The 25,271-nt window shown below is 36.9% G+C and overlaps 2 protein-coding genes across 3 annotated transcripts in view; one reads left to right on the forward strand and one right to left on the reverse strand.

Annotated features, from left to right (window-relative positions):
- Positions 1-4,846: 4,846 nt before the first annotated feature.
- arl10 (ADP-ribosylation factor-like 10) lies at positions 4,847-12,235 on the reverse strand. Its single transcript, XM_051878097.1, has 4 exons — positions 11,718-12,235; positions 10,520-10,697; positions 8,376-8,551; positions 4,847-8,097 (listed from the first exon to the last, which is right to left on the reverse strand). The coding sequence occupies exons 1-4, from the start codon at positions 11,853-11,855 to the stop codon at positions 7,930-7,932; spliced, it is 660 nt and encodes a 219-aa protein (XP_051734057.1). The 5' UTR covers positions 11,856-12,235; the 3' UTR covers positions 4,847-7,929.
- A 1,460-nt stretch (positions 12,236-13,695) lies between these two features.
- Positions 13,696-25,271, forward strand: part of wwc1 (WW and C2 domain containing 1) — a 50,835-nt gene continuing 39,259 nt past the window's right edge. The window contains exons 1-2 of one of the 2 annotated variants that reach the window (XM_051878089.1): positions 13,696-14,673; positions 24,222-24,331. In XM_051878089.1, the coding sequence (XP_051734049.1) occupies positions 14,555-14,673; positions 24,222-24,331 (229 nt within the window). In that variant the 5' untranslated portion in view covers positions 13,696-14,554. Of the gene's footprint in view, positions 14,674-24,014; positions 24,034-24,221; positions 24,332-25,271 lie in introns of those variants that run through there. The other variant, XM_051878090.1, reaches the window with a different exon arrangement.

The raw sequence follows: 25,271 nt of genomic DNA on the forward strand, positions 1-25,271 counted from the left end.
TTGCCCCATCCATTTTTTCTTCTATCCTGACAAGTGCTCCAGTCCCTGCTGCATAGAACCACCTCCATGTTTTACTGTAGGAATGGTGTTATTTGGATGGTGAGCTGTATATTTCTGTATATCTAGCTGTATATCGCTTGGTGTTGAGGCCAAATAATTCAATTTTAGTCTCATCTGACCCTAACACCTTTTTCCATGTGGCCTCGTGACTGCATGTGGCCTTTCTTGAAGAGTGGCTTTTTTCTTGCAACCTTCCCATACAAGCCACATTTGTGGAGAATTTGTTATATTGTTGTCACATGCACACAATGACCACTCTTTGCCATAAATTCCTGCAACTGCTTCAGAGTTGCTGTAGGCCTCTTGGTAGCCTCTCTGACCAGTTTCCTCCTGACTTTTTCATTCAGTTTGGAGCAGCATCCTGATTCAGGGAGGGTCTGTGTTGTACCAAATACCTTCTACTTCTCAATAATAGACTTCACTGTGCTTCTAGGCATTGATAAAGCCTTTGAAATGTTTTTATATCCATCTTCTGACTTGAGCTTTATCCCGGAGATCTTTTGACAGTGCCCATAGCTGATTGTTTGCCTTAGTTGCACTACCAAGGACTGAAATGCTCCAGGAAAGCTCTTTTCATGCTGAGCTAATCAAAATGACCACATCTAATCACAGATGAAAGTCAAATGACTTTCTGTGCCATTGAGAAGGTATTTAGCTACACCTGATTGAGTTAAGTCACTTTTAGGAGGGGGGTGATCCTTTTTCCAACTCAGTGATTCTGGTTTTTAATTTTTTTTTTCCTGACATGTTGGAGTTTTATCTTTCACTTGGATGTTGTAAGTTGTAAAGCATAAATACAGCTGGATAAAACAAAACTGTGTCTGTCTTCATTTCAGGCTGCAAAGCAACAAAATGTGATTATTTTAAAGGGAGGTGATTCTTTTCTATACCCACTATATGAGACACTTCTGGATGGTCATTATACCAAATCATTCTGATGACAGACAATGGCTGTGTCGCTGAAATCGCATACTCTCTTGAGTAGGTACTTATTTGAATAAGTAATTACTTCACAACCATTAAAAAACTATGTTCTATATAGTATGAATGTAATCTGGGCGTACTATATTCACCATGTTGTCATTATCATGTGACCTACCAGCGTTGGTTGCGTCGCTTCAGTGCCATTCATACATCTCTCCCGTGGCCTCATGGGAAAGTAAAGTGTACATCGTTTGCACACTTCAGAATCTTGCCAGAAGTAGTAAGTCATCCGGGTACTTTTTGCCTACTCTTTTAAGAGTATTGTGAATTCGGACATACTACTCTTGTCACATACTGTATATAGTAGGGAAGTATGCGATTTCAGATGCAGCCTTTGGCTCAGGCATTTCAGAATAACAAAACAACATTTGAGATGATTTGAGATGATCTGCTATTTAGTCCAGTTATCCAATCACATCCTCTGTTGACGCAGTTTTGTTTTTTTGTTTTTTTCTCTGCACATTTTTTTTTTTAGGTAAATGCGTTTCCACTGTAGTTTATGTGCATGTCTTATAAGATAAAAAAAAAAAAATCAGACTCCTTTGAGCGCATATGTTTTTCATGTGCATTTTTAGAATTTATGCACATCTTGGCATATCCCAAAATTTGCATGGAAACATGGCTAGTTAGTTAGTTAGTTAATTAGATACTTTATTTATCCCAGTGGGAAATTCACAATTTCCAGAAGTATACACAACTGATACAGCATACAGTAATACTAGAATATAAAAATAATAAATATAAATTAAAAAATAAAATCCTGTGCAAATCAAATTTTATGCCACCTCATGTACAATGTATAATCCAATTCAGTTCAGATCAGTGACAAATGTCTGCCTTGAGTGGAGTTAAAGAGCTGCATGGCATGAGGAAGAAACAACCTCCTCAGTCTGTCTGTGGAGCAAGGTAGTGACAGCAACCTGCCTTGAGATGATACTGTGCAGTGGATGCAATGGACCACCACAGACTGATAGAACATCTGCAGCAGCTTTTTACAGATGTTGAAGGATGCCAGCCTTTCTGAGGAAGTACAAGCGGCTTTGTCCTTTCTTGCACAGAGCTTCTGTGTTAGCAGTCCAATCCAGTTTCTCATCTAACTGCACACCCAAGTATTTGTAAGATTTTACCAGCTCCACACAGTCGCCTTTGATGATCACAGGCTCCGGTTGAAGCCTGGGCCTTCTGAAGTCCACCACCATCTCCCTGGTTTTGGTGGTGTTAAGGTGCAGGTGGTTTAGGTCGCACCACGTAACAAAATCCTGGATCAGTCTCCTGTACTCCTCCTCCTGTCCACTCCTGATACAGCCCACGATAGCAGTTACATGTGAAGTCAGGGCGACTGGCCTGAAGTCATTTAGTCCTCCAGGGTGTGGTTTCTTTGGGACTGGGATGATACAGGATGTTTTCCATAGCTGAGGGACCCTCTCCTGTTCCAGGCTCATGTTGAAAATGCGCTGTAGAGGATCTCCCAGCTCCAATGCGCAGGCCTTCAGCAGTCTTGTAGATACTCCATCTGGACCCGCTGCTTTACTGGGACAAAGCCTCCTTAGCTCTCTGTACACCTGAGCTGCTGTGATCATAGGAAGGTGATTATTCTCCTCTATGCTAAGGTTGGTGCCTAGGGGGACAGAAAGAGCAGAAAGGGGGGGTTTGGGTGCAGCGTTATGAGGTGTGAATGAGTTGGGATGGTCAAACCTATTGAAGAAGCTGTTCAGCTGGTTCGCTCTCTCCACATCTCCTTCAATGGTATCACCTCTCTTTGAGCTGCATCCGGTGATTATTTTCATACCGTCCCATACCTCCTTCATGCTGTTGTTCTTCAGTTTCTGCTCCAGATTCCTTCTGTACTGCTCCTTTGCTTCCCTGATCTGGATTCTGAGTTCCCTCAGCACACGTTTGCGCCCCTGCTGGTCACCATCTCTAAAGGCCCTCTTCTTCTGGTTCAGAAGACCCTTGATGTTACTCGTAATCCAGGGCTTGTTGTTAGCATAACAGCATACAGTTCTAACTGGAACAACAGCATCCATACAGAAGTTGATGTAATCAGTAGTGCAGTCAACAACCTCCTCAATGTCCCCACTGTGCGGCCCCTGCAATACATCCCAGTCTGTAGTTTCGAAGCAGTCTCTCAGAGCTTGCTCTGCCTCTGGAGACCATTTACTAAAAGAGCGTGTGGTTGTGGGTAACCTCCTCACTCTTGGTTTGTAGAGAGGGTGAAGCAGAATAAGGTTGTGGTCTGCTTTCCCCAGTGCAGGCAGTGGGGTGGCACTGTATGCATCCTTTACATTTGCATACAGTAGGTCAATAATCCTATTTCCCCTGGTGTTACAGTCCACATACTGTGTGAAAGCAGGTGAAAGCAGTGTCACATGATCCTTCAGAAATTATTCTATGTTGATTTGCTACTCAAGTAATTTCTTCTCATTATTAATGTTGAAAACAGTTGTGCTGCTTCCATATTTTTGTGGAAACCATGGTACATGTTTTTCAAGATTCTTTGATGAGTAGAGACTTCAAAAGAACAGCATTTATTTGAAATGGAAATCTTTTGCGCTTTTGATCAATTTAATGCCTTGCTGAATAAAAAGTATTCATTTTTTTCTTTCTTTCAAAAAATAAAAAAAATAAAAATCTTACAGAACACAAACTTTTAAACAGTAGTGTACTTTTACATTATATTTAGAATCTTGGAATTGCTCCGTTTGTATTTTAATGTTGTTGTAATCACAAAGACACTCTAAAGGGGCAGTCACATTAGCGAAATGTCACTGGCAAAGAAAGGTTCATTGTCCAGTGTCCACTGTCAGCGATGCACAACGAAGTCACCTTCAAACAAAGCAGAGCTCTGTTGGTCAAGAAAAAGCTAATTTGTGTGAAAACCGCAAAACTATTGGAAGTCTTGTTTGAAATGTTTTGTCCTTGTGCAAAATTTCCAGATCACACAGATTGCTAAAGTTCCGCTGAGCGAACACACAAACATTAGGATAAATAGTAAATCATGTTTTAAAGTCCCCCTGTGGTGAAAATCAAGTTTTTAATATTGTTTATATGTTACTGTTTAAAACTGCAGTGAGAAAAAGACAGTCTCAAACCACGGTTTGAAATTGCTGGTGTTTGTGACGTCACAAACTACCTTGAAACCAATCATGTCAACTTGCTGGCGGGCTTTAGCATATCATTAACTATGACCGCTCTGAAGCAGGAGAGTCTCTAGAAAATTTATCCCAGTATATTTTTCTGTTGATATAAAAAAATCGGGTGGATTTGGTGATATAACGAAGTATATGCCTTTCTCCACTGACGTTAAGGTGTTCAAAGCATTTCTAAGGATACTGATTGTTAGAAGACAGCTGTCTGACTCGCGAACAGGAACATGGTTTGTGTAACATTAGCAACACATTATTAGCTGTTTGATAATGCAGTCAAGCAAAAGGCTAATCATATTAATTACTGTTATGTGTCTGCCGTTGTAAAAAGTGATACCATTGTGCAGTGTTTACCTTAGTAAGTTCACCGAGTGGATCTCGTGCGAGTGAGTGGAGGCGGGGCTAATTAGCATATTCAAATATTTGCATATAATAAATGAGGCAAGGGTGTAGAGTTACATTCAGTCTATTTTAAAACATGAAGAATTTTTTTTCACAGGAAAAATGTTTAAATGTGTCATTTTGGTGATCAAAGATGAGTTTTAAGTGATAAAATTATTGACTTCAGGGGGACATGATTTTTTTTAAGGTATTTTTTTTTATCTGATGTCAATTATTTTCTGCAGTATTCAATATTATACCAAAAATGCCATTGATAGAGTTGTTGTCAACTTATATTGAGCATTCCTTTAATACAGAATAATTACAGAGGTTTGTACATGTTTGCACTGCAGTAGTGCTCCTGTAGACACTGCTGTTGCTTCACTTTATCTTTGAGATGTCACATGCTGCATACTGAATAAAATGAGGTAAAATAAAATAAAAATCTTGACCAACTGTTATAAAAGTTATCAAATTATTGGCCACACAGTAGTTTTCCAGGATAGTCTGATATATAAGAGTTCTGATTATTACAAATCAGCATTGCGGAATCCTCACAAGACTAAAAATACACTGCAAAGCATTGCATTGCAAAACTGACATTTATTACATAGTGGCATTTCATCTGTCTGTAGCTCCAGGGTAGGAGTATCTGTAGCCAATGTAATTTGCAATTAATATGGTGTAAATAAGCTGTATTTTTCAAGAGACTTTTCATATAGTTGCACTAGCTCTTGTTGATGCTAATTCAAAGCACTCACATAACCAGACTGAATTGATTTCACAGTGAAGAGGCCTTAGTTTTAAACAGCTGTGCAACTTCAAAACAACATCTCTATTTGAAGCCTAAATCACAGTTATGAAAAGAGAATTATCTAAGGTATCCACTATCAACTACACAGTCTGGCATGCTATAAAGCACTGGAAAAGCACTCAAGGATTAGTTGGGTTAATCAATCACGGAATGTCCCTATTTCACTCTAAGATCCAAAGAAAGATTATATTTCTCATAAAGAAAATAAATATTGAATGTTTTTGCATTGTGACATTATTGTCATGATAATTACGGACATGCCCTAAATTCTCATATCAATAATACAAAAAAAACAAAAAAAAACAATCCTGTCCTGAAGTATAAGCATATTTTTAAATTAATTTGTATTTAAATCAGACAATTATATCAATTTTAACTGCTCTTCATTTGTAATATATATATATATATATATATATATATATATATATATATATATATATATATATATATATATACATACATACATACACACTGTATATATAATGTATATACAGTATCTCACAAAAGTGAGTACACCCCTCACATTTCAGCAACCATTTTAGTATATCTTCTCAAGCGACAATACTATAGAAATGAAAATTGTATATACTTCAGAGTAGTCAATGTGCTGCTTGTATAGTAGTACAGATTTACTGTCCTCTAAATATAACTCAACATACAGCCATTATTGTCTAAATAACTGGCAACAAAAGTGAGTACACCCTAAGTGAACATGTCAAAACTGTGTCCAATGTGTCAATATTTTGTGTGAGCACCACTGTTATCTAGCACTGCCTTAATCCTCATGGGCATGGAATTCACCAGAGCTGCACAGGTTGTTGCTGGGATCCTCTTCCACTCCTCCATAATGACATCACGGAGCTGCTGGATGTTAGACACATGACGCTTCACCTTCCGCTTGAGAATGCCTCACAGGTGCTCAATAGGGTTCAGGTCTGGAGACACACTTGGCCACTCCATCACCTTCACCTTCCTCAGCAAGGCAGTTGTCATCTTGGTGGTGTGTTTGGGGTCATTCTGTTGGAAAACTGCCGTTCGGCCAAGTTTCTGAAGGGATGGCATCATGTTCTGCTTCAGAATGTCACAGTACAATCCATGTTTCCCTAAATGAAGCACAGTTCCCCAGTCCCAGCAGCACTCATGCAATCCCAGACTATGATGCTACCACCACGTTTGACTGTAGGCGACACAATTTTCTTGGTACTTCTCACCAGGGCGTTGCCACACATGCTGGACACCATCTGAGTCAAACAAGTTTATCTTTTTTTCATCAGACCACAGGACATAGTTCCAGTAATTCATGCTCTTGGACACGTTGTCTTCAGCAAACTGTTTGCGGGCTTTCTTGTGAGCCAGCTTCAGAAGAGGCTTCTTTCTGGGACAACAGCCATGCAAACTGACTTGCTGCAGTGTGCGGCGTATGGTCTGAGCACTGACAAGCTGACCTTCCGCTTCTGCAATCTCTAAAGCAATGCTGGCAGCACTCATGCGTCTGTTTTTTGAAGCCAGCTTCTGCACCTGACACACAGCACAAGGTCTCAACTTCTTTGGCCTGTTCTGAGTGGAACCCGTCTTGGAAAACCTCTGTATGTCTCTGGCCACTGTACTGTAACTCAGTTTCAGGGTGTTATCGATCTTCTTATAGCCTAGGCCAACTTTGTGGAGAGCAACAATTCTAATTCTCTAATCAGAGAGTTCTTTGCCATGAGGTGCCATGTTGAACATTCAGTAGTTAGTATGAGAGAATTGTACTCAAAGCATCAAATTTTAACTTCTCTAAAACAAGATACGCAAATTTGTATTGCCCTATCAAGCAGACAAAAACATAAACATGATGAATAGGACATGTGGCTTTGCATGGTTAAAAGATGTAGAGCTGTTATCACTTAGGGTGTACTCACTTTTGTTGCCAACTATTTAGACAATAATGGCTGTATGTTATGTTATTTTCAGTGGACAGTAAATCTATACTTCTATACAAGCAGCACATTGACTACTCTAAAATATATACAAATTTCATTTCTATAGTATTGTCCCTTGAGAAGATATACTAAAATAGTTACTGAAATGTGAGGGGTGTACTCACTTTTGTGAGATACTGTATATATATTATATATATATACACACACACAAATGAGGAACATTTGGTAATTGCACTTAAAATAGGCTTAATTTTTAAGCTAAATACATCCTGTTGAAAGTAGGAGAACTTGTCAGCAATACATAAGTTTGTTATTGGAAATATGACTCCACATGCAGAGATAAAACAATATGTAATACACTCTTTGTAATATTGAATATAATCATATTAATGAAAAGTAAGATATTGTACACTAACTAGCAGCAACAATGCCCTCATCAGTACAGTACTCATTTTTGAAAAATAGCATTTGTTTAGCTACTTAACGTCACAACAGTGGCATTATCCTGACCTACACGTTCCTTACTCCTCGCATGATTCGAGGATGAAACCCATACATGGAATGCTCCCTTGTTACAAAAGATCCATTTGCCAGTCCTCTCTGGCACCACAGTGCCAACCAGTCACACCAATGTCAGAAGCAGGTCCTGGAACTTTTGTAGGCCGCAGGTTCTGCTTAATCCATCAGATCCTGACTGAGCAGCCAGCAGGAAGAGCTTCCTCTGATCCGCCACTGAGCTCAGGGAAAGAGCCTCACGCAGCTCCGGGACGCTAACAGCATCGGGCTTATCCTGGATGAGGGTATAAAAAGCATTTTAGTCAAGATTCACAGTGAAACAAAAACCAGGGAGCTTAGAACTCTATTAAACGTATAGTTCACCCAAAAATCTAAATCCAAACCTGTATGCCTTCCTTCTGCAGAAAACAAAAACATATTTTGAAAATGTCTCAAAATAGGGTGAAACTTTCCCCTAACTAAAAAAAACCAAAACACAGTGGAAATCAATATGAAGCCCTTCTGACACTAAACAGGGCTAAAGTTCAACCATAAACTGAGGCTTTTGGTCACCTGTTTGTTTCCTAAGACCACCACTGGAAGATCAGTGTGTGCTTTCAGTAATCGATGGAGCTCGTCTTTGGCCTGAGGAAGCCGTCCTCTATCAGAGGAGTCCACCACGTACACCAAGATGTGTGTTTTCCTTAGGTAATCCACCCAGTACATTCGCAAGTCTTCGCCACCTCCAACTGATGGGAAAAGGTGATCAAATTAATGGTAATGTGTTATTACTGCCATAAACAGAGTTAAACAGGCTTTTTGGAAATATGAAATGGCTAATAAAACAATAACTGAGTCATTAACACTTTGAGAGTAAGAATTAAAGTATACCTCATGAGTAATATGAACATACTCTTTTGAAAAAGAAGTGCGCTTAATTGTATTGAATTTGCACTTGTAGTGTACTTCAAATCTTAAAAGTTTATTTTAAAAAAACTACATGCAAATATACTATTAATGAAATAAAAAGCCACTTAAGTGTTAATGACTGAGTTTCTTGACACATTAAGTACATTTTTAAAAAGTGCACTTTGTAATAATTTTAATAATCTTTTGTTCTGCTTTAAAGTACACTTATTTTGATGCATTGATTAACATATTAAAACACATGTAATGCACTTGATATTAAAGGATTAGCTCACTTTAAAATGAAAATTACCCCATGATTTACTCACCCTCAAGCCATCCTAGGTGTATAAATAGTAAAATAACTAGCTTCCGCCAGACCGCCTTCCGTATTCAACCTATGAAAAGTTTGTGTTTCGTAAGTTGAATACGGAAGGCGTAGGACGTAGCGTAAGCATTTTGACCTGCGAGAGGCATTACACTTTCTTCGTAAGTTGAATATGGAAGGCGGTCTGGCGGAAGCTAGTTATTTTACTTTATAATGTGTAAAATATGGATATTTTTCTTACACAAACCCATCACTTCGCTTCAGAAGGCCTTTATTAACCCCCCGGAGCTGTGCGGAGTACGTTTATGATGGATGGAAGCACTTTTTGAGCTTCAAACAGGTGGTTTCTGTGCACTGCCATTACAAAGCTTGGGAGCATCAGGATGATTATTAATATAACTCAGAGTGTATTCATCAGAAAAAAAAAGTCATATACACCTAGGATGGCTTGAGAGTGAGTAAATCATGGGGTCATTTTCATTTTAAAGTGAACTAATCCTTTAATGCTGCCTTCATGTGCTATCGTAATTATCATAAATACAAGTTTCCTATTTAAAAATTGGACATGAACGTCATCGCAAGTCGTATTTACAACTGGGAAGTTCGGGCATGATTTTTTCCATTCCTTTAATGCTGCCTTCATGTGCTAACGTAATTATCATAAATATGAGTTTCCTACTTAAAAATTGGACATGAATGCCATCTCAAGTCGTATTTACTACTGGAAAGTTCGGGCATGATTTTGATACCCATGTTTCCGAGTTGGGCAGCCCATAAACTTTAAACATGGTGGAGGGCAGAATGATTGCTGCTGTGACTGGTATTCTTTATTAGTTTTTTTCTTGTCGTTAAAGTAGAGCATATTTACGTATATGAATAATCATTTGAAGTGCATTGTATGTTTTATACATAACGAAAAAAGCCTGTATTTGACCGAAATTCCAGAATTGTCAGCAAGCTGACTATCTAGATAACGCTGTGAATGTTTATATGGTTGTCAATGAATGGGATGTTAAATATCATTTTGGCTTTAATAAGATTTTCCCAGTAAATAGGCAAAAATAAACCTGGTGTCCTATGTGATCCCTGCTCCTTCCGACAACAAAGCACTCAAATGCGACGAGCTTGTAATTCCGACTTCATAGCATAAAAGTTTCAACAGACCTCAAAAGGTACAATGTCGTTGCTGCCCATGCATGGTTCAGAAACCCTCGGATTTCATCAAAAATATCTTTGTTTATAATTTGTTTATAATAATTTGTGTTCCGAACATGAACAAAGGTCTTATGGGTGTGGAACGACATGAGAGTGAGTGCTTAATGACAGACATTTCATTTTTGGGTGAACTAACCCTTTAAGTGTCTGAAAACATTACATCCAGTTTGAACTTAAGTACTTACAAACACTCTTTTAGTATGCTAAAGTGTACTTCTTTTTCACAAAGGTATGCAGGTGAATATGAGAAAAGGGCACTAATCCGTACTTTCCAGGAAGTCCAACTGGCATGCAGGTGTGTGTAGGCTGATGAAGTTGAAGCCGCGTGTGGGTCGGCAGCCCGTCCTGTAGCCAGCTCCACTCAGCCCCTGCAGAACACTGCTCTTACCAGCGCCATCCAACCCAAGAACGAGCACCTGCTTCTCATTGCGCTCCTCCTCCTCCTCCTAAATATACACACATTCATGGAAGAGAAGGCAGTGAAATGAGCAATACAACAGGACTGGATTTGGAGTCTATTTTTACTGGGATTTTAGCACGTGATGCAGGAATTAATTATGCAATTTCTGCAAATAGTCAAAGTCTTGCCATCACTAATTAGGGTTTTAGTTATGTAATAAAATACAGAGTGACCCCGTTTGTTATTTTTGTCTATTCTGTTGCTGTTATAGAGAAAATAAACAGGTTTATGCCTGTTTTTAACAATCATAACAATATAAATTGTGGCTTTCATCTTCAAGAAGCACTCTACATCAAATGTTGCTATACTATTTTTTGTGGCACATGCAAATGTGTCTTTGCATTTACATCTGTATATTCATAATGACCCATATACTTTACCCACTTTTCATTATAAATCATTCAGAAAATTTTGTTTACTGATTTGACAACTCAAAAGAACAAATGAACATCACTTGCAAGCAAGATGTACTCTGCCAAGATCAATATCTAGCTGAAATATTACAGAGCTGAAATATTACTATTTAGAATAGAAATTTCCATGTTATTTATTCATTTCCATGACTTTTCAAGGCTTGAAAACATAATATTATGATATTATGACATGTAAATTCTGATATTTTCAAGTTTTCCATGACCTTGGGAACTATTTAAGCTGTATATGCTCATCTAAATACCGTAATTTTTTTTGATAAGCAATCATTCGTTTGAAACAGATTTTTGTTCTTGTAAGCAGCTGGGTATTGAACTTTTAGTGATAAATATTAAAAAGCATTACAAATAAATAGAAATTAAAGATAAAATATGACCAACAGAATTACTTTTTTTCCCCATCTAGATACTGGGATTTCTCAAAATATAATCTAAATGCATATAAGAGACATACAGTACGAAGTGCGTACAGTTCAATTAACTGAGAGTTCCCTTGATGATTGTCTCCACCTATCAGTCACGCACGATAAGCTGTATCATAAAAAGAGGAACTATTTCTTTCGTTTCATACTAACCTCTCGGAACGTGTAGTAGTCTGACTCTGGTGTCCATACCCGTCTTTTATAAAAGAGATTGAGTGCGATAAACAGCGCGGTCCCGACCGCAGCCATCGCGGCGCTGCACGCCACGGAGATATGACGCAGTACAACCATGAGCACACCTGAAGCGAAATGCTGTGATCAGAGCGCGAGCTGCTGCTTTTGCTCTCCAGTGCACGTGATCCGCCCTGGCTTGTTTTGAAAAGCACGCGCCCAGTTTCTCTCCAGCGGGTGACAGATGAGGGGCGGAGAAACCATCATGTTTTAAGATTACAAATGAGGGATGGTTACATGTTTTATAAGGTAATAAAAAAAAATGTACAGTTCAACTTAACAGATCTGCTGTCTATTATAAATTATGTTGTAACGTGGTGTGTAACATTAAAACTATGGTGTATAGCCTATTGAAACATATTTTTGGTTTAGAAACAAATTACAAAAATAACAAAGAGACAGAAGAAATTACAAAAGAAAAAAAAAAACCGAAAAGAAAAGAAAATTTGTTCAAACAAATCTAATAGGTCATTTTTCTCCTACTCGTCGTTAGAGGGCGTTGTTTAGCTGAAATTTGGGGAACTTGTGTTGACAATATTATGGGTTGACTTGGTAGAGATTAACATGCACAAAACAGTGCAAATGAAGCTGCACATCTCTGGCTGTATTTTTACTTTGGTTCCTTTGTTCTGCATTGATTCTTTAGTTAAGAGAAGTTTTCTGTTTCAAGGACGTTTAAAATGAAAAACAATCATCCTAGTTTCCTAGTAGCCTCTCTACTTTTGTGCTATTTTCTTTTCTCCATGTTTCTTTTTATAATAAATTGTGCCAAAATAAGGGAGAATGTATACTTCTAAGAACTTTAAAAAGCAGATTTTCTATTAACTTTGTATTTAGGTGTAGAATTTATAACAAATAATCACTGTCCCCATCATTAGATTCCCAACAGGCATTTTAGAGAAAGTTTTGAGTCAAAAATTAGATTTCATATTTTTATTTATTTTATTTTATTTGATGAATTATAACATTTTAAGAAGTTTACATTATGATTTGTGAGTGGCTTTATTAAGTGAATTTAGTAATTCAAAAACAATTCTTATTTTTTTTTATAAATTTGAAATTAACCCCGCAGAAAGTGATAAAAATATGTTTTTTACCATCACATATCATTATCATGTACACTCAGTATCCATATAAAAAAAAAAAATCCACTTGAAGATTGATCAGATCCTTAATTCCAGATCATGTGATAAATGTCCCCAAAAGATGCCATACTTAAAGGGATAGTTCACCCAAAAATGAAAATTCTGTCATCATTTACTCACCCTCATGTTGTTCCAAACATATATGAATTTCTTTCTTCTGCTGAACACAAAAAATATATTTTAAAGAATATGGGTAACCAAACAGTTGATGGGCCCCATTGACTTCCATAGTATGAAAAAAATACTATTGGAATCAATGGGGTCCATTGACTGTTTGGTTACCGACATTCTTCAAAATATCTTCTTTTGTGTTTAGCATAAGAAATAAATTCATAAGACTTCATCACCTTGGAATTATAAGGTTCTATCTGACATTTTTGTCGAAATTGAGTTCACATATTCTTATTATGTGACATCTTATTTACATGTGAATTTTTTTGGGGTTGTGTACATTTTGTGACTTTTTAGAAAACAAAAAAGGTCTATCTACAAAGGAGTATGGAATGCAAAAACTTTCAAACTCAATATTGCTCAGAATGCAGATAGAACCTTATAATTCCAAGGTGGCGAGGTTTGGAACAACTTGAGGGTGAGTAAATGAAGACAGAATTTTCATTTTTGGGTGAACTATCCCTTTAATAAATAGGAAGACTTTTGTAATTTACGAAAATATAAAAACATGTCTCGATTTCTGTAATGATTAATCTGAGTGTGCCCTGCTACTAGAAGGGCTACGGCCATCACCTGTATGACGTAATCCATTCCAACCGCAGCATAGCGACCGAGCTTGACTACGGGGGTGAACCGCACACAGCCACTTAAAGGAAAAGACAACATTTGGAAACAAATGAGAAAGAAACGCGCTACTTTTCAAAGAAATTGCCGAAATGCACCGGAGGTGATAGGAATGCATCGACAAAACGAGAAGATACGGAATACGTTTGTGCGGAATAACTAACTGTTTGTGTTGCCCATACAACGAGCTTTTGGGCTAACAGGCTAGCACAGTTGTCGCTAAAACATGGTGGGCAGACACTGAGCGAAAAAACCCCTCTATACTCGCTCAAATATTCGTGGATAATACTGGGAAATTAACTCGGTTGCTAGTTTTCTGTTCGGAGGGAATTTTGTGGACTTTAAAATTGCCCATCTGACTTCTTTTCTTGGAGGAAAACTCTCGCGCACGACCTTTGAAAGTTTTTTGACGTTTCGCGCAAGTTAACCATCCATCAAGCTCCGCGAGAAAAGATGATTGACCGATTGATGTAGTACGTGCTTGACTGAGAATGCACAAAAAACGAGGAGTTTCTTACCATAAAAGCGCAACTCCTGCGGCAAAGTTAGTCGATTCAGAGCATCACACCCTCATCCATTCATTTAACATCATTTGCGTGTGAAAACAATGCTCAATATAGGCTGCACAAACTGAACTGGAATATTGGAACACGTGTCATGGATCATATGGAATAAAACTCTGTCAGTGGTTAATTAATGGCACTTTCCTTATGCGTTGGGTTTAACTTCTTTGGACTAGTCCACGCAAAGCAACACATGGTTTGCTTTCAAATCAATTTAGAAGACTTACAGAGAAAATTACATGGAGACTAGTTGGTCATGCCAAGGAAGGAGTTACCATTGCCAGAGGGTTGGGAAGAGGCCCGAGATTTTGACGGGAAGGTCTATTATATAGACCATATTAATCAAACCACCAGCTGGATTGACCCAAGGGATAGGTACGTGATGAGTACTGCGCGTTCTAGGAAATGCATACTTGCTTACTCAGTATACAGATGCATGCTGAGTCCATTACTCATGTGTACTGCTGTAATTCAGTGAATGTGTTCATATTTAAATCCTCTTTGTTTTGTAATACAGCTCAATTCGCAGTAATGCACAAAAAATGGATGGATAGATGCATTTTAGGCTCCGATTTCAGTGTTCAAATACTGCTTTTGTTTATCCTGGAACCCATGATCAGTGCCAGCTTTACCACTTAAGTCCCCTTGGACTTTAACACAAAATCTGTGCAGGAATGCATAAGATTATATTAGAGGTTTGGTATGTTTTGGTATGTGTGCACTGGGTGTTTTTTCCTTTCCTCCTTTGGATTTTCAGTTATTTACAGCATGCACAAAAATGGAAATATGATAGCAATCAGACCACATATTTTTCTCCTTTGTGTGGTGCAACAGGTTTGCCTGTAGCCAGGAAACCAAAATGGCAGAAAGTTGTAAACAAGTACCTGGGACACATTCCTTAGCATGAGCGAAGCCCACAGCTGATTCCCTCAAATCCCTTTCACTGCGAGTCAAGGTGCACAACGGGTTCAAAGTGCACCCGAGCTATGCAAACTTTAACAAGAATAGTCAAATAGTTTTTGATGCATTCCGCACTTGTTCGTTTGGTACAAGAGCTATGTTTTTGTCAAAGTGTTGGGATAGTTCACCCAAAAATAAAAAAAAATATGTAATCTTTTACTCACCCTCATGTGATTCTAAACCAGAGTGGCTTTCTTCTGGAATACAAATGAAGATATTTTGAAAAATGTTTCTGTACATGTTTGTTTTCATTTTTCTTTCCTTCTTTTTTTTTATACATACATTGAAAGTCAATGAGGACCAAAACTTTTAGACTTTTCTTTGTGTGGACAAAAACAGTTGAAATATTTTTCAAAATATCTTTGTTTCACAGAAGTAAGGCATACAGGTTTTGGAACGACATTAGGATTTTTGGGTGTATAAAAATGGTGTAATAAATATAGGCGCATATAATATATATATAATATTTATAAAACCCTAATATAGTGAATTATATTGCAATATATTACAATATTACAATTTAAAAATATTTTAAAATAACCTTTCTTTTTTTTTTATATTTTATTAAAAAAAAAAAAAAAAAAAAAAAAAAAAAGTCATTTATTCCTGTATTGGCAAAGTTGAATTTTCAGCATCATCACTCCAGTCTTCAGTGTCACATGATCCTTCAGAAATCAATATTCTAATATTATCAAAAATGTTTCTGATTATTATCAATGTTGAAAACTGTTTTTTGCTGCTTCATATTTTTGTAATGACATTAAATGTAATGCTTTTTAATACAGGGTATTATGTAATATATAACCCTGTAATACAGAGTTAATTAATAAATATAACGTTCACTGAACTGCATTTATTTGAAAAAGAAGTCTTTTGTAACATTATTTAACGAATTAACGTCTTTATTGTCACTTTTGAGCAATTTAATGTGTTCCTGCTGAATATATATATATATATATATATATATATATATTTTTTTTTTTTTCATTTCTAAAAATCGTATGTACACCAACTTTTATAGTATCACGTTTCCACAATAATAGGTAGCTCAACTGTTTTCATCATCATGAAAGACTGAAGACTGGAGTAATGATGCTGAAAATTCAGCTTTGTTCACAGGAATAAATGACATTTTAAAACACATTCAAATAGAAAACAGTTTTTTAAAATTGTAGTAATATTTCACAATATAACTGATTTTCCTGTATTTTTGATAAAATAAATGCAGCCTTGGTGAGCAGAGGAGACCTGAAAAAATTTGATTTTGCTTGTACTGAAATGGTGCCGAAAACTCAACAGCACTGAGTTGAGCAACTGCACGGAAACAAAAGCCGAGGCATAACAGACGTTTCCATGCTCATGCCTGGTCGGCTGGTCTGTCTTGCACAGTGTGGTGCATCAAAGGCGCTGATTAAAAATGACAAATGTTTCAAATCCTGACCCAAAACTGTCAGCAGACCCACCTCCCCCCATCCCCCAGCATGCATCTCTCAGATGGCTGGTTCTCCACTGCTGATCAACAGTTAGTTGACAGTGTGTTCTGATGTTTGTAGCTCTTCTTGGTAATGAGCTCCCATTTGACAGCGTTCTTGTGGCAAATGCACAGAGCCGCTGAGGTGTTGCCTACCCTCTAGTCATTAAATAATAATAATGTGCTGCTTGGGATTGTTAGAAAATCAGAGGTTTTGCTTGAGTAATTTACATGTAATCAGATAGTTGGTATTAGTAATGATCTCCTTCATGCAGTTGCTTTTTGTATAGCTGTTTGGCTTTTTGGTTGTAGTTGCACATCACATCACTTTTTATTTTTTAAAAAGATGGAAGCACTTGCAGGCTAAATCAGCTTTGTGTTTTGCCAAACTGAGATTATGCCGTTTGTTTACATATTAAATTGGTTCCTAGTTTTCAGTGCTTCTATTCATGGCTGGCTGCTATGTCATCTTTTTCTGCTTGAGAATGGATCCAAATATTCAAGATATGCAGGGAGCCAGAAGTACAAATTGAAATATCAATAATTGAAATCCGAACACTGATTGTTATGGATGTAATTTTCTGTAGGTTTTGTGCGTGGTGACATCAGCTGTGGCGCAGTGGACTGCACATGCTCAGCACAGAGAGGAAGTGAAGGAATCGTGATTCCATTTCTCTCTCTCTCACCTCTATACTTTTCTGTTTATCACATCTGTGTACTACTACTGTCATATACGTAAATAATTGGGATGTAACGACACCCTCATGTCACTATTCGATACATATCGCGATACTGAACTCACGATACAATATTATTGCGATACTCCCAAGACATATGGTAAAAGGTTAACAAAAAATGCTAAATTTGGTTTTACATTGGGGGTGGAAATGAATAGGCTTGGACTTGGTGCTGGTAACCCAATGCACAGTGACACTAGAAAAAAAATATTCATGATTCTGAAGCTGAAAATACAGAATTATTTTAGATGAATATGCTTGCCCTCTGTCACTGACTAGACAAATTTAAAATAATGTAGGTCACATTTACTGGTAACATAAGACATCTGGCATTATCAGGACCCACAAATATACATTATATTATATATAGTAGTTTAATGTAGTACTGACACTAAAACTCTGAAAACTTGATTTTTTTTTTTCTCACACAGTAATTTTCATTTTGGGTAAACTATACACAATACAGATTGTCACTATCCATGATACATATTGTTGCATTTCTGTATTGCGATATATTGTGACACGTTATATTGTTACACCCCTAATAAATAATATAGCAAAATATATTATTTTTATGCTTTTATAATAATAATAATAATAACGATATAATAAATAAAGACAGAAAGCAAAACAAAATTATACAGTGTAGTCCAAAAGTATGGAGTCTGTAAAGGGACATGGTGATAAATGAGAAAAAGAAATTATATTTATAAGCTTTTTTGTTCACTTTTATAACTTTTGTGATGGAAATAACATAAGGAAAAATTTCAATTCTTATATGAGCAAACTCAAAGTTTCTCAGAAACACAAAAGTTTTGTGAGGGAATGCAAAAGCGTTGAAACATCTATTGTTTTCATTGTTTTCCATATTGATTTTTTTTATTATTATTATTTTTTATTTAAACCTAAAAATAAAGTTTTAGGACTAAATTTAGGACAAATGTAACATAATATATTAAAGAACAGTATATTTATGTCTATGCCTTTATAATAATAAAAATAATAATATAATGTTACTAGAAATAAAGTCAGAAAAGGACTTTATTTCTAAAGGACATATATATATATATATATATATATCAGATTCTACTTTTATAGGTCATTACCAAAGGTCAGATAACATGGATCTTCAGGTTTTGCACTTTAAATGTCAGCTCAAGCACTGTTATCAGAGTGAAAAGAGGGCAAACCAAATAGGCAAGGCCCTGTTTACACCTGGTATTAAGATGTGTTTTGTGTGTTAGAAATAAGGAATGGTGAGAGAACATTGTGTTTGGTACGTTTGGTACATTTTTTGTCTTCGAACCAAACTTGGCTCTTCAGCCGACAAAGTTAAAATCCCATCTGGATAGCGCACTTCGCATAATGTTTACGCATTAGGTCAGTAGGCGGAGAGCAGGCCGTCTTTAGTGGCTGTTCGAAAGCGTTTCCACTATGAAAGCAATCCAGATTGGAATGCGTTTTCGATTACCTCTGGAAGTGGTTGAAAGTGGACAAGCTCAAAATGTTTTAGACCCCGTTTACACCTGTATTTAGCGTCGTCCACTTGTGATCCGATCGACCAGAACACATCTTAATAATACCAGGTGTAAACAGGGCTTAAGACATTGTGAATTTCATGTACATATTTTGACTTTTCACTCAAATTGCTGCTGATAATATATTTTGTAAAAAAAACAAAAACAAAGAAAACATTGCAAAATTAGAGCATGTTCAGTAGTGCTGTCAGAGTTTTGGATTCACTGCTGATGCTAGAATTAAAACAAGAATTTATCAGATGTCTCATAATTTGTTTTCTTTGTAGTTGTAAAGTTGCAAACTTGATGAAGGTCCAACCACATAAATGCAGAGAAAGCATTCCTGTGGACTGCCCACATGTACCACACTGGGCGGAACTGTTTTGTTTTGCCTCAGTGTGACATGCTGAAAACATGCGCTCAGGTAAATGGAATGTTATCACGCTCTCTCTGATAGGAGACTGGCCGTCGGGGTGTAGTTTTATTGTCGGACCTTGAGCGTGGTTGCGCTGCTAGTTGGAGCCTCATAAATGACTCGGGGAATTTATGGAGTGCGCTGAATGAAAGTGTCTGACTCATCGTTTAGCTATGTCCTGTGTTTGCACTCGGCCGTGCGCTTTGTCATTTTGCATTAGACCATGGGTCCTGAGTCTTTGACTTCATAGGTTTGCTAGAGCTTCAAGAAGAGAACAGGAGATCTTTCTGAAGCCTTTCTGCAGTTCTTGCTTTACATCATTTTAAAAAAAAGCAGGTCATTGCGCCATGTTCATTCTGTTCATACCTAATCATTCTAATGCGCAAATCTCAACAGCATGCTTTGGGATTGGGATTTTGGGCTTTCGAGTTTCCTTGGCTCTTCTGTATTTATAGATCTCAGATTTCCAGGCTTAAGACCAGAGATTAATGACACCCATTCAGATGAGTCTGGAGAATTATGGGGTGAGAAAAAGATGAGTGATTTTCACTGCAGCCGTGGTCTTTGTTACGTTGCAGAAGTTTCTTTTCTCTGAGTTAAATTTAGAACAGGCCAGTGGGGGTCTCTCAGCACAGTTTCATTATTCATAACATGAAAAAGGAGCTAGTTCAGTTTCACCCTCTTTGAAAGTCTTGAATCGACAGGGGAAGACAACAGCTTGTGTGTACTTACTATAGACAACTGTAAGATGATTTGAATGAAACCCTGCTTGCCTATATATGAATACAAAAATGGCTAAATATTTATAGTTCCAAGGCAAGCATCTATCTATCTATCTATCTATAGTATCTCACAGAAGTGAGTACACCCTCACATTTTTGTAAATATTTTATTATATCTTTTCATGTGACAACACTGAAGAAATGACAGTTTGCTACAATGTAAAGTAGTGAGTGTACAGCTTGTATAACAGTGTAAATTTGCTGTCCCCTCAAAATAACTCAACACACAGCCATTAATGTCTAAACCGCTGGCCACAAAAGTGAGTACACCTCTAAGTGAAAATGTCCAAATTGGGGACAATTAGCCATTTTCTCTCCCTGGTGTCTTGTGACTTGTTAGTGTTACAAGGTCTCAGGTGTGAATGGGGAGCAGGTGTGTTAAATTTGGTGTTATCGCTCTCACTCTCTCATACTGGTCACTGGAAGTTCAACATGGCACCTCATGGCAAAGAACTCTCTGAGGATCTGAAAAAAAGAAATGTTGCTCTACATAAAGATGGCGTAGGCTATAAGAAGATTGCCAAGACCCTGAAACTGAGCTGCAGCATGGTGGCCAAGACCATACAGCGGTATAACAGTTCCATAACAGGTTCCACTCAGAACAGGCCTCGCTATGGTCGACCAAAGAAGTTGAGTGCACGTGCTCAGCGTCAAATCCAGATGTTGTGTTTGGGAAATAGACGTATGAGTGCTGCCAGCATTGCTGCAGAGGTTGAAGGGGTGGGGAGTCAGCCTGTCAGTGCTCAGACCATACGCCGCACACTGCATCAAATTGGTCTGCATGGCTGTCGTCCCAGAAGGAAGCCTCTTCTAAAGATGATGCACAAGAAAGCAGTTTGCTGAAGACAAGCAGACTAAAAACATGGATTACTGGAACCATGTCCTGTGGTCTGATGATAAACTTATTTGGTTCAGATGGTGTCGGCAACCAGGTGAAGAGTACAAAGACAAGTGTGTCTTGCCTACAGTCAAGCACGGTGGTGGGAGTGTCATGGTCTGGGGCTGCATGAGTGCTGCTGGCACTGGGGAGCTACAGTTCATTGAGGGAACCATGAATTCCAACATGTACTTTGACATACTGAAGCAGAGCATGATCCCCTCCCTTCGGAGACTTGGCTGCAGGGCAGTATTCCAACATGATAACGACCCCAAACACACCTCCAAGATGACCACTGCCTTGCTAAAGAAGCTGAGGGTACCTAAACCCTACTGAGCATCTGTGGGGCATCCTCAAATGGAAGGTGGAGGAGTGCAAGGTCTCTAACATCCACCAGCTCCGTGATGTTGTCATGGAGGAGTGGAAGAGGACTCCAGTGGCAACCTGTGAAGCTCTGGTGAACTCCATGCCCAAGAGGGTTAAGGCAGTGCTGGAAAATAATGGTGGCCACACAAAATATTGACACTTTGGGCCCAATTTGGACATTTTCACTTAGGGGTGTACTCACTTTTGTGGCCAGCGGTTTAGACTTTAATAGCTGTGTGTTGAGTTATTTTGAAAGGACCGCAAATTTACACTGTTATACAAGCTGTACACTCACTACTTTACATTGTAGCAAAGTGTCATTTCTTCTTTTCATGTGACAACACTGATCCAATAAAATATTTGCAAAAATGTGAGGGGTGTACTCACTTCTGTGAGATACTCTATCTATGATGTAAGTACGTAGTAATTAAGGCCACCTAATATAAACTGGGACCTTGTTTCTTATGTAATACATTTATACATTGCGTGTAGCTTAATGTGACTTTTTTTTTTGTGGAAAATGGTTTAATCTTTTTAATATGCTGCACAAATCAGATTTAATGTGGAATGTTCCTGATAATCTGTGGAGCACAGAGCTGAATTTATTGCGTAACCCTGCTGCTGGATGTAAATCAGCATCAGAAAATACTCCTCTCAAAGTCCGAAAGTGGAAGTATTTGAAATTGGGAAATATGACATTCCTTTGCTGCATGAAAACAATGCCTGAACACAAATGTAAATCTTTTGCTAATTTGTCCACGCAACAGGTTAAGAAATAAATATTTTTTTTCGTTTACAAAAGCTACATTTATGATAAATGATTAAACCACATTTGGTCGACCCAAAGTGAATTGTCCAGGCTTTAATCAGGTGGTTTGCAAAAAACAGTTTTCAACATTAATAATAATAATAATAATAAATGTTTCTTGAGCATCAAATCAGCATATTAGAATGATGCTTGAAGGATCATGTGACGCTGAAGACTGGAGTAATTCAGCTTTGCCGTCACAGGAATAAATTATACTTTAAAATTCCTGTTTTTACTGTATTTTCATCAAATAAATGCTGAGCATAAGAGACGTCTTTCAAAACATCTTAATTAAAAATTGTTGATTATTCCAAAATTGTGACCAGTATTATTGTGCATGTTTGTGTGTATAAGTTTTGGTTTGGTAAGCGTTTGATTTTTTTAAATAGATCTTTTTTTGGAAAAAGTCAAATAAAATATTTTTATAATAATAGTATAAAATATTATATATATATATATATATATATATAATGTGATGTTTTTGAACGAAGTCTCTTATGCTCATTAAGGCTGCATTTATTTCATAATAAATACAGAAAAAACAATAATACTGTGAAATATTATTACAATTTAAAATGATGGTTTTCTATTTTAATATACTTTAAAATATAATTTATTTCTGTGATGCAAAGCTGAATTTTCAGCATCATTACTCAGTTATTATCAATGTTGAAAACAGTTGTGTTGCTTAATATTTTTTTGGAACCTGTGATACTTTTTTCAGGATTCATTGATGAATAAAAGGTTAAAAAGAACAGCATTTATTCAAAATATAAATCTTTTCTAACAATATAAATCTTTACTATCACTTTTTGTCAATTTAACACAACCGTGCTGAATAAAAGTATTAATTTCTTTCAAAAAAAAGAATTACTGACCCCAAACTTTTGAACGGTAGTGTATATTGTTACAAAAGAGTTCTATGCTGATATTTTTTAACATTTTATTCATCAAAGAATCCTGAAAAAGTATCGCAGGTTATAAATAATATTAAGCAGCACAACTGTTTCCAACATTGATAATAAATCAGCATATTACAATGATTTCTGAAGGATCATGTGGATCACTGAAGACTGGAGTAATGATGCTGACAATTCAGCTTTGCATCACAGAAATAAATTATATTTTAAAGTATATTAAAATAGAAAACCATAATTTTAAATTGTAATAATATTTCACAATATTATTGTTTTTTCTGTATTTATTATGAAATAAATGCAGCCTTAATGAGCGTAAGAGACTTCGTTCAAAAACATTAAAAATAGTAATGTTTCCAAACTTTTGACTGGTAGTGTATAATAATTTTAAATTTCCCCTTGGTGTTTAATAAAAAAGTTTATCATCATAAAAATAATTTAGAATTGTTTCAGTGTTTGCCAAGGCCCTTGTCTTTTGATAATTTTAAAGCATTTTTTAAACAATATTGTTACCTGATGTCTTTGGTTAGCATCCTTATATCAGGTTAGTGATAAACTTCCTACCCTAGGCTCTTTAAATTTACTCTAAAACCTCTACATGCTCTTTCTTTTTAATTGATTAGTCTAGCTAGCAAGTGCCAGCAGTACTCTCCACTGAAGTTCAGCCAGACTACTTTGTTAGCATTAGCGTGCGCCTGCTAATAAAAGTTTTAGCGTCGCTCTTTTCGCCCAAGTGAGTGTCCCTGTTGCTCTGCTGTGATCCAAAGCACTGGGCTTGGAGAGCCACAGTGTGTTGCCTCAGAAACCTCCAGGCGATGGGTCAGCAGGGCCTGTGGAATGCCCGGCTTGGGTTTCCGGCTATTGTGCTCGACCAGCACACTAGAGGTGAATAGCCTGACATTCCTCTGATGCCCCCTCCCACCCCCCCACCCCCCACATGCTTGCGCCACACTCAAACTCTCAGTGAGTGACATCCCACTAAAACAAGCATGAAGGGTGGAGGTCCAACATCCCCCTGTCTTCTCTCTGGTTGGCTGTTGACTGACAGTTGGATTCCCTGTTTGATTTTGCAGGCAGACTAAGCCTCTGACTTTTGCGGACTGTATTGGAGATGAGCTGCCTGTGGGATGGGAGGAGGCCTACGACCCCCACGTTGGAGCCTATTATGTCGACCACAATACCAGTAAGTTGAACAAGTTGCAGCCCACCTTATGCATTCATAGGAGTATAGGGAGTCTGTTGTGTGTTTTGTGGGTTTTAGATAAATGAAATGGCATATTGAATTTGACGTAAATGAAAACAGGCTTTGAGGGTTGAAACAGATGATTCAGTGGGCCTCATTCCTGAAACATGACAAGAACAAATTTCTGTGCAGATAATTAGTTGCAAATGCACAGTATTTTGTACTATTCTGTAACAATTTAAACTTGGACAGACATATTCATTATTAATCATTACTATTTTCAATCTTTTAGTATTAGTGTTATTTTAGTATTATTTTAATGTATTTTGTTATGTGCTTTTGTCATATTTAATATTTCTAATTTTTGTTTCAGTTAAGGTTTTTCATCCAATATTTATTTTTTTATTTCAGCTTTACTTCAATTATAAAAATGTTTTTTTTTTAAATAATTTTAGTTTTAGTTAACAATAACACTGATGTTATTGTTAACTAAAACTGTTATGAACAGTTTTTTGATTTTGTGATACTTTTTTTTTTTACATTATTCTTTGATGAAAAGAAAGTTCAATAGAATGGCATTTATTTGAAATAGAAATTGTTTGTAACTTTATAATCCCTTTGTGTCCCTGCTGAATAAAATTTTTAACCAATATTAATAAAGGTATCAAACATTTTAAGCAGCAAAACCTTTTTTTTTTTTTTTTCAAAATCAGTTTTCAAAATAGATAATAATAATAAATGTTTCTTGAGCAGTAAATCAGCATATTAGAATGATTTCTGAAGGATCATGTGATACTGAAGACTGGAGTAATGATGCTGAAAATTCAGCTTTGCATCACAGGAATAAGTTACATTTTAAAATATATTAAAATAGAATGAAGTTCTTTTAAATTGTAATAATATTTCACAATATTACTGTTTTTACTGTGACTTTTGATTA

This window comes from Ctenopharyngodon idella, chromosome 21 (genome assembly GCF_019924925.1).
Source record: "Ctenopharyngodon idella isolate HZGC_01 chromosome 21, HZGC01, whole genome shotgun sequence".
Taxonomy (NCBI): Eukaryota; Metazoa; Chordata; class Actinopteri; order Cypriniformes; family Xenocyprididae; genus Ctenopharyngodon; species Ctenopharyngodon idella.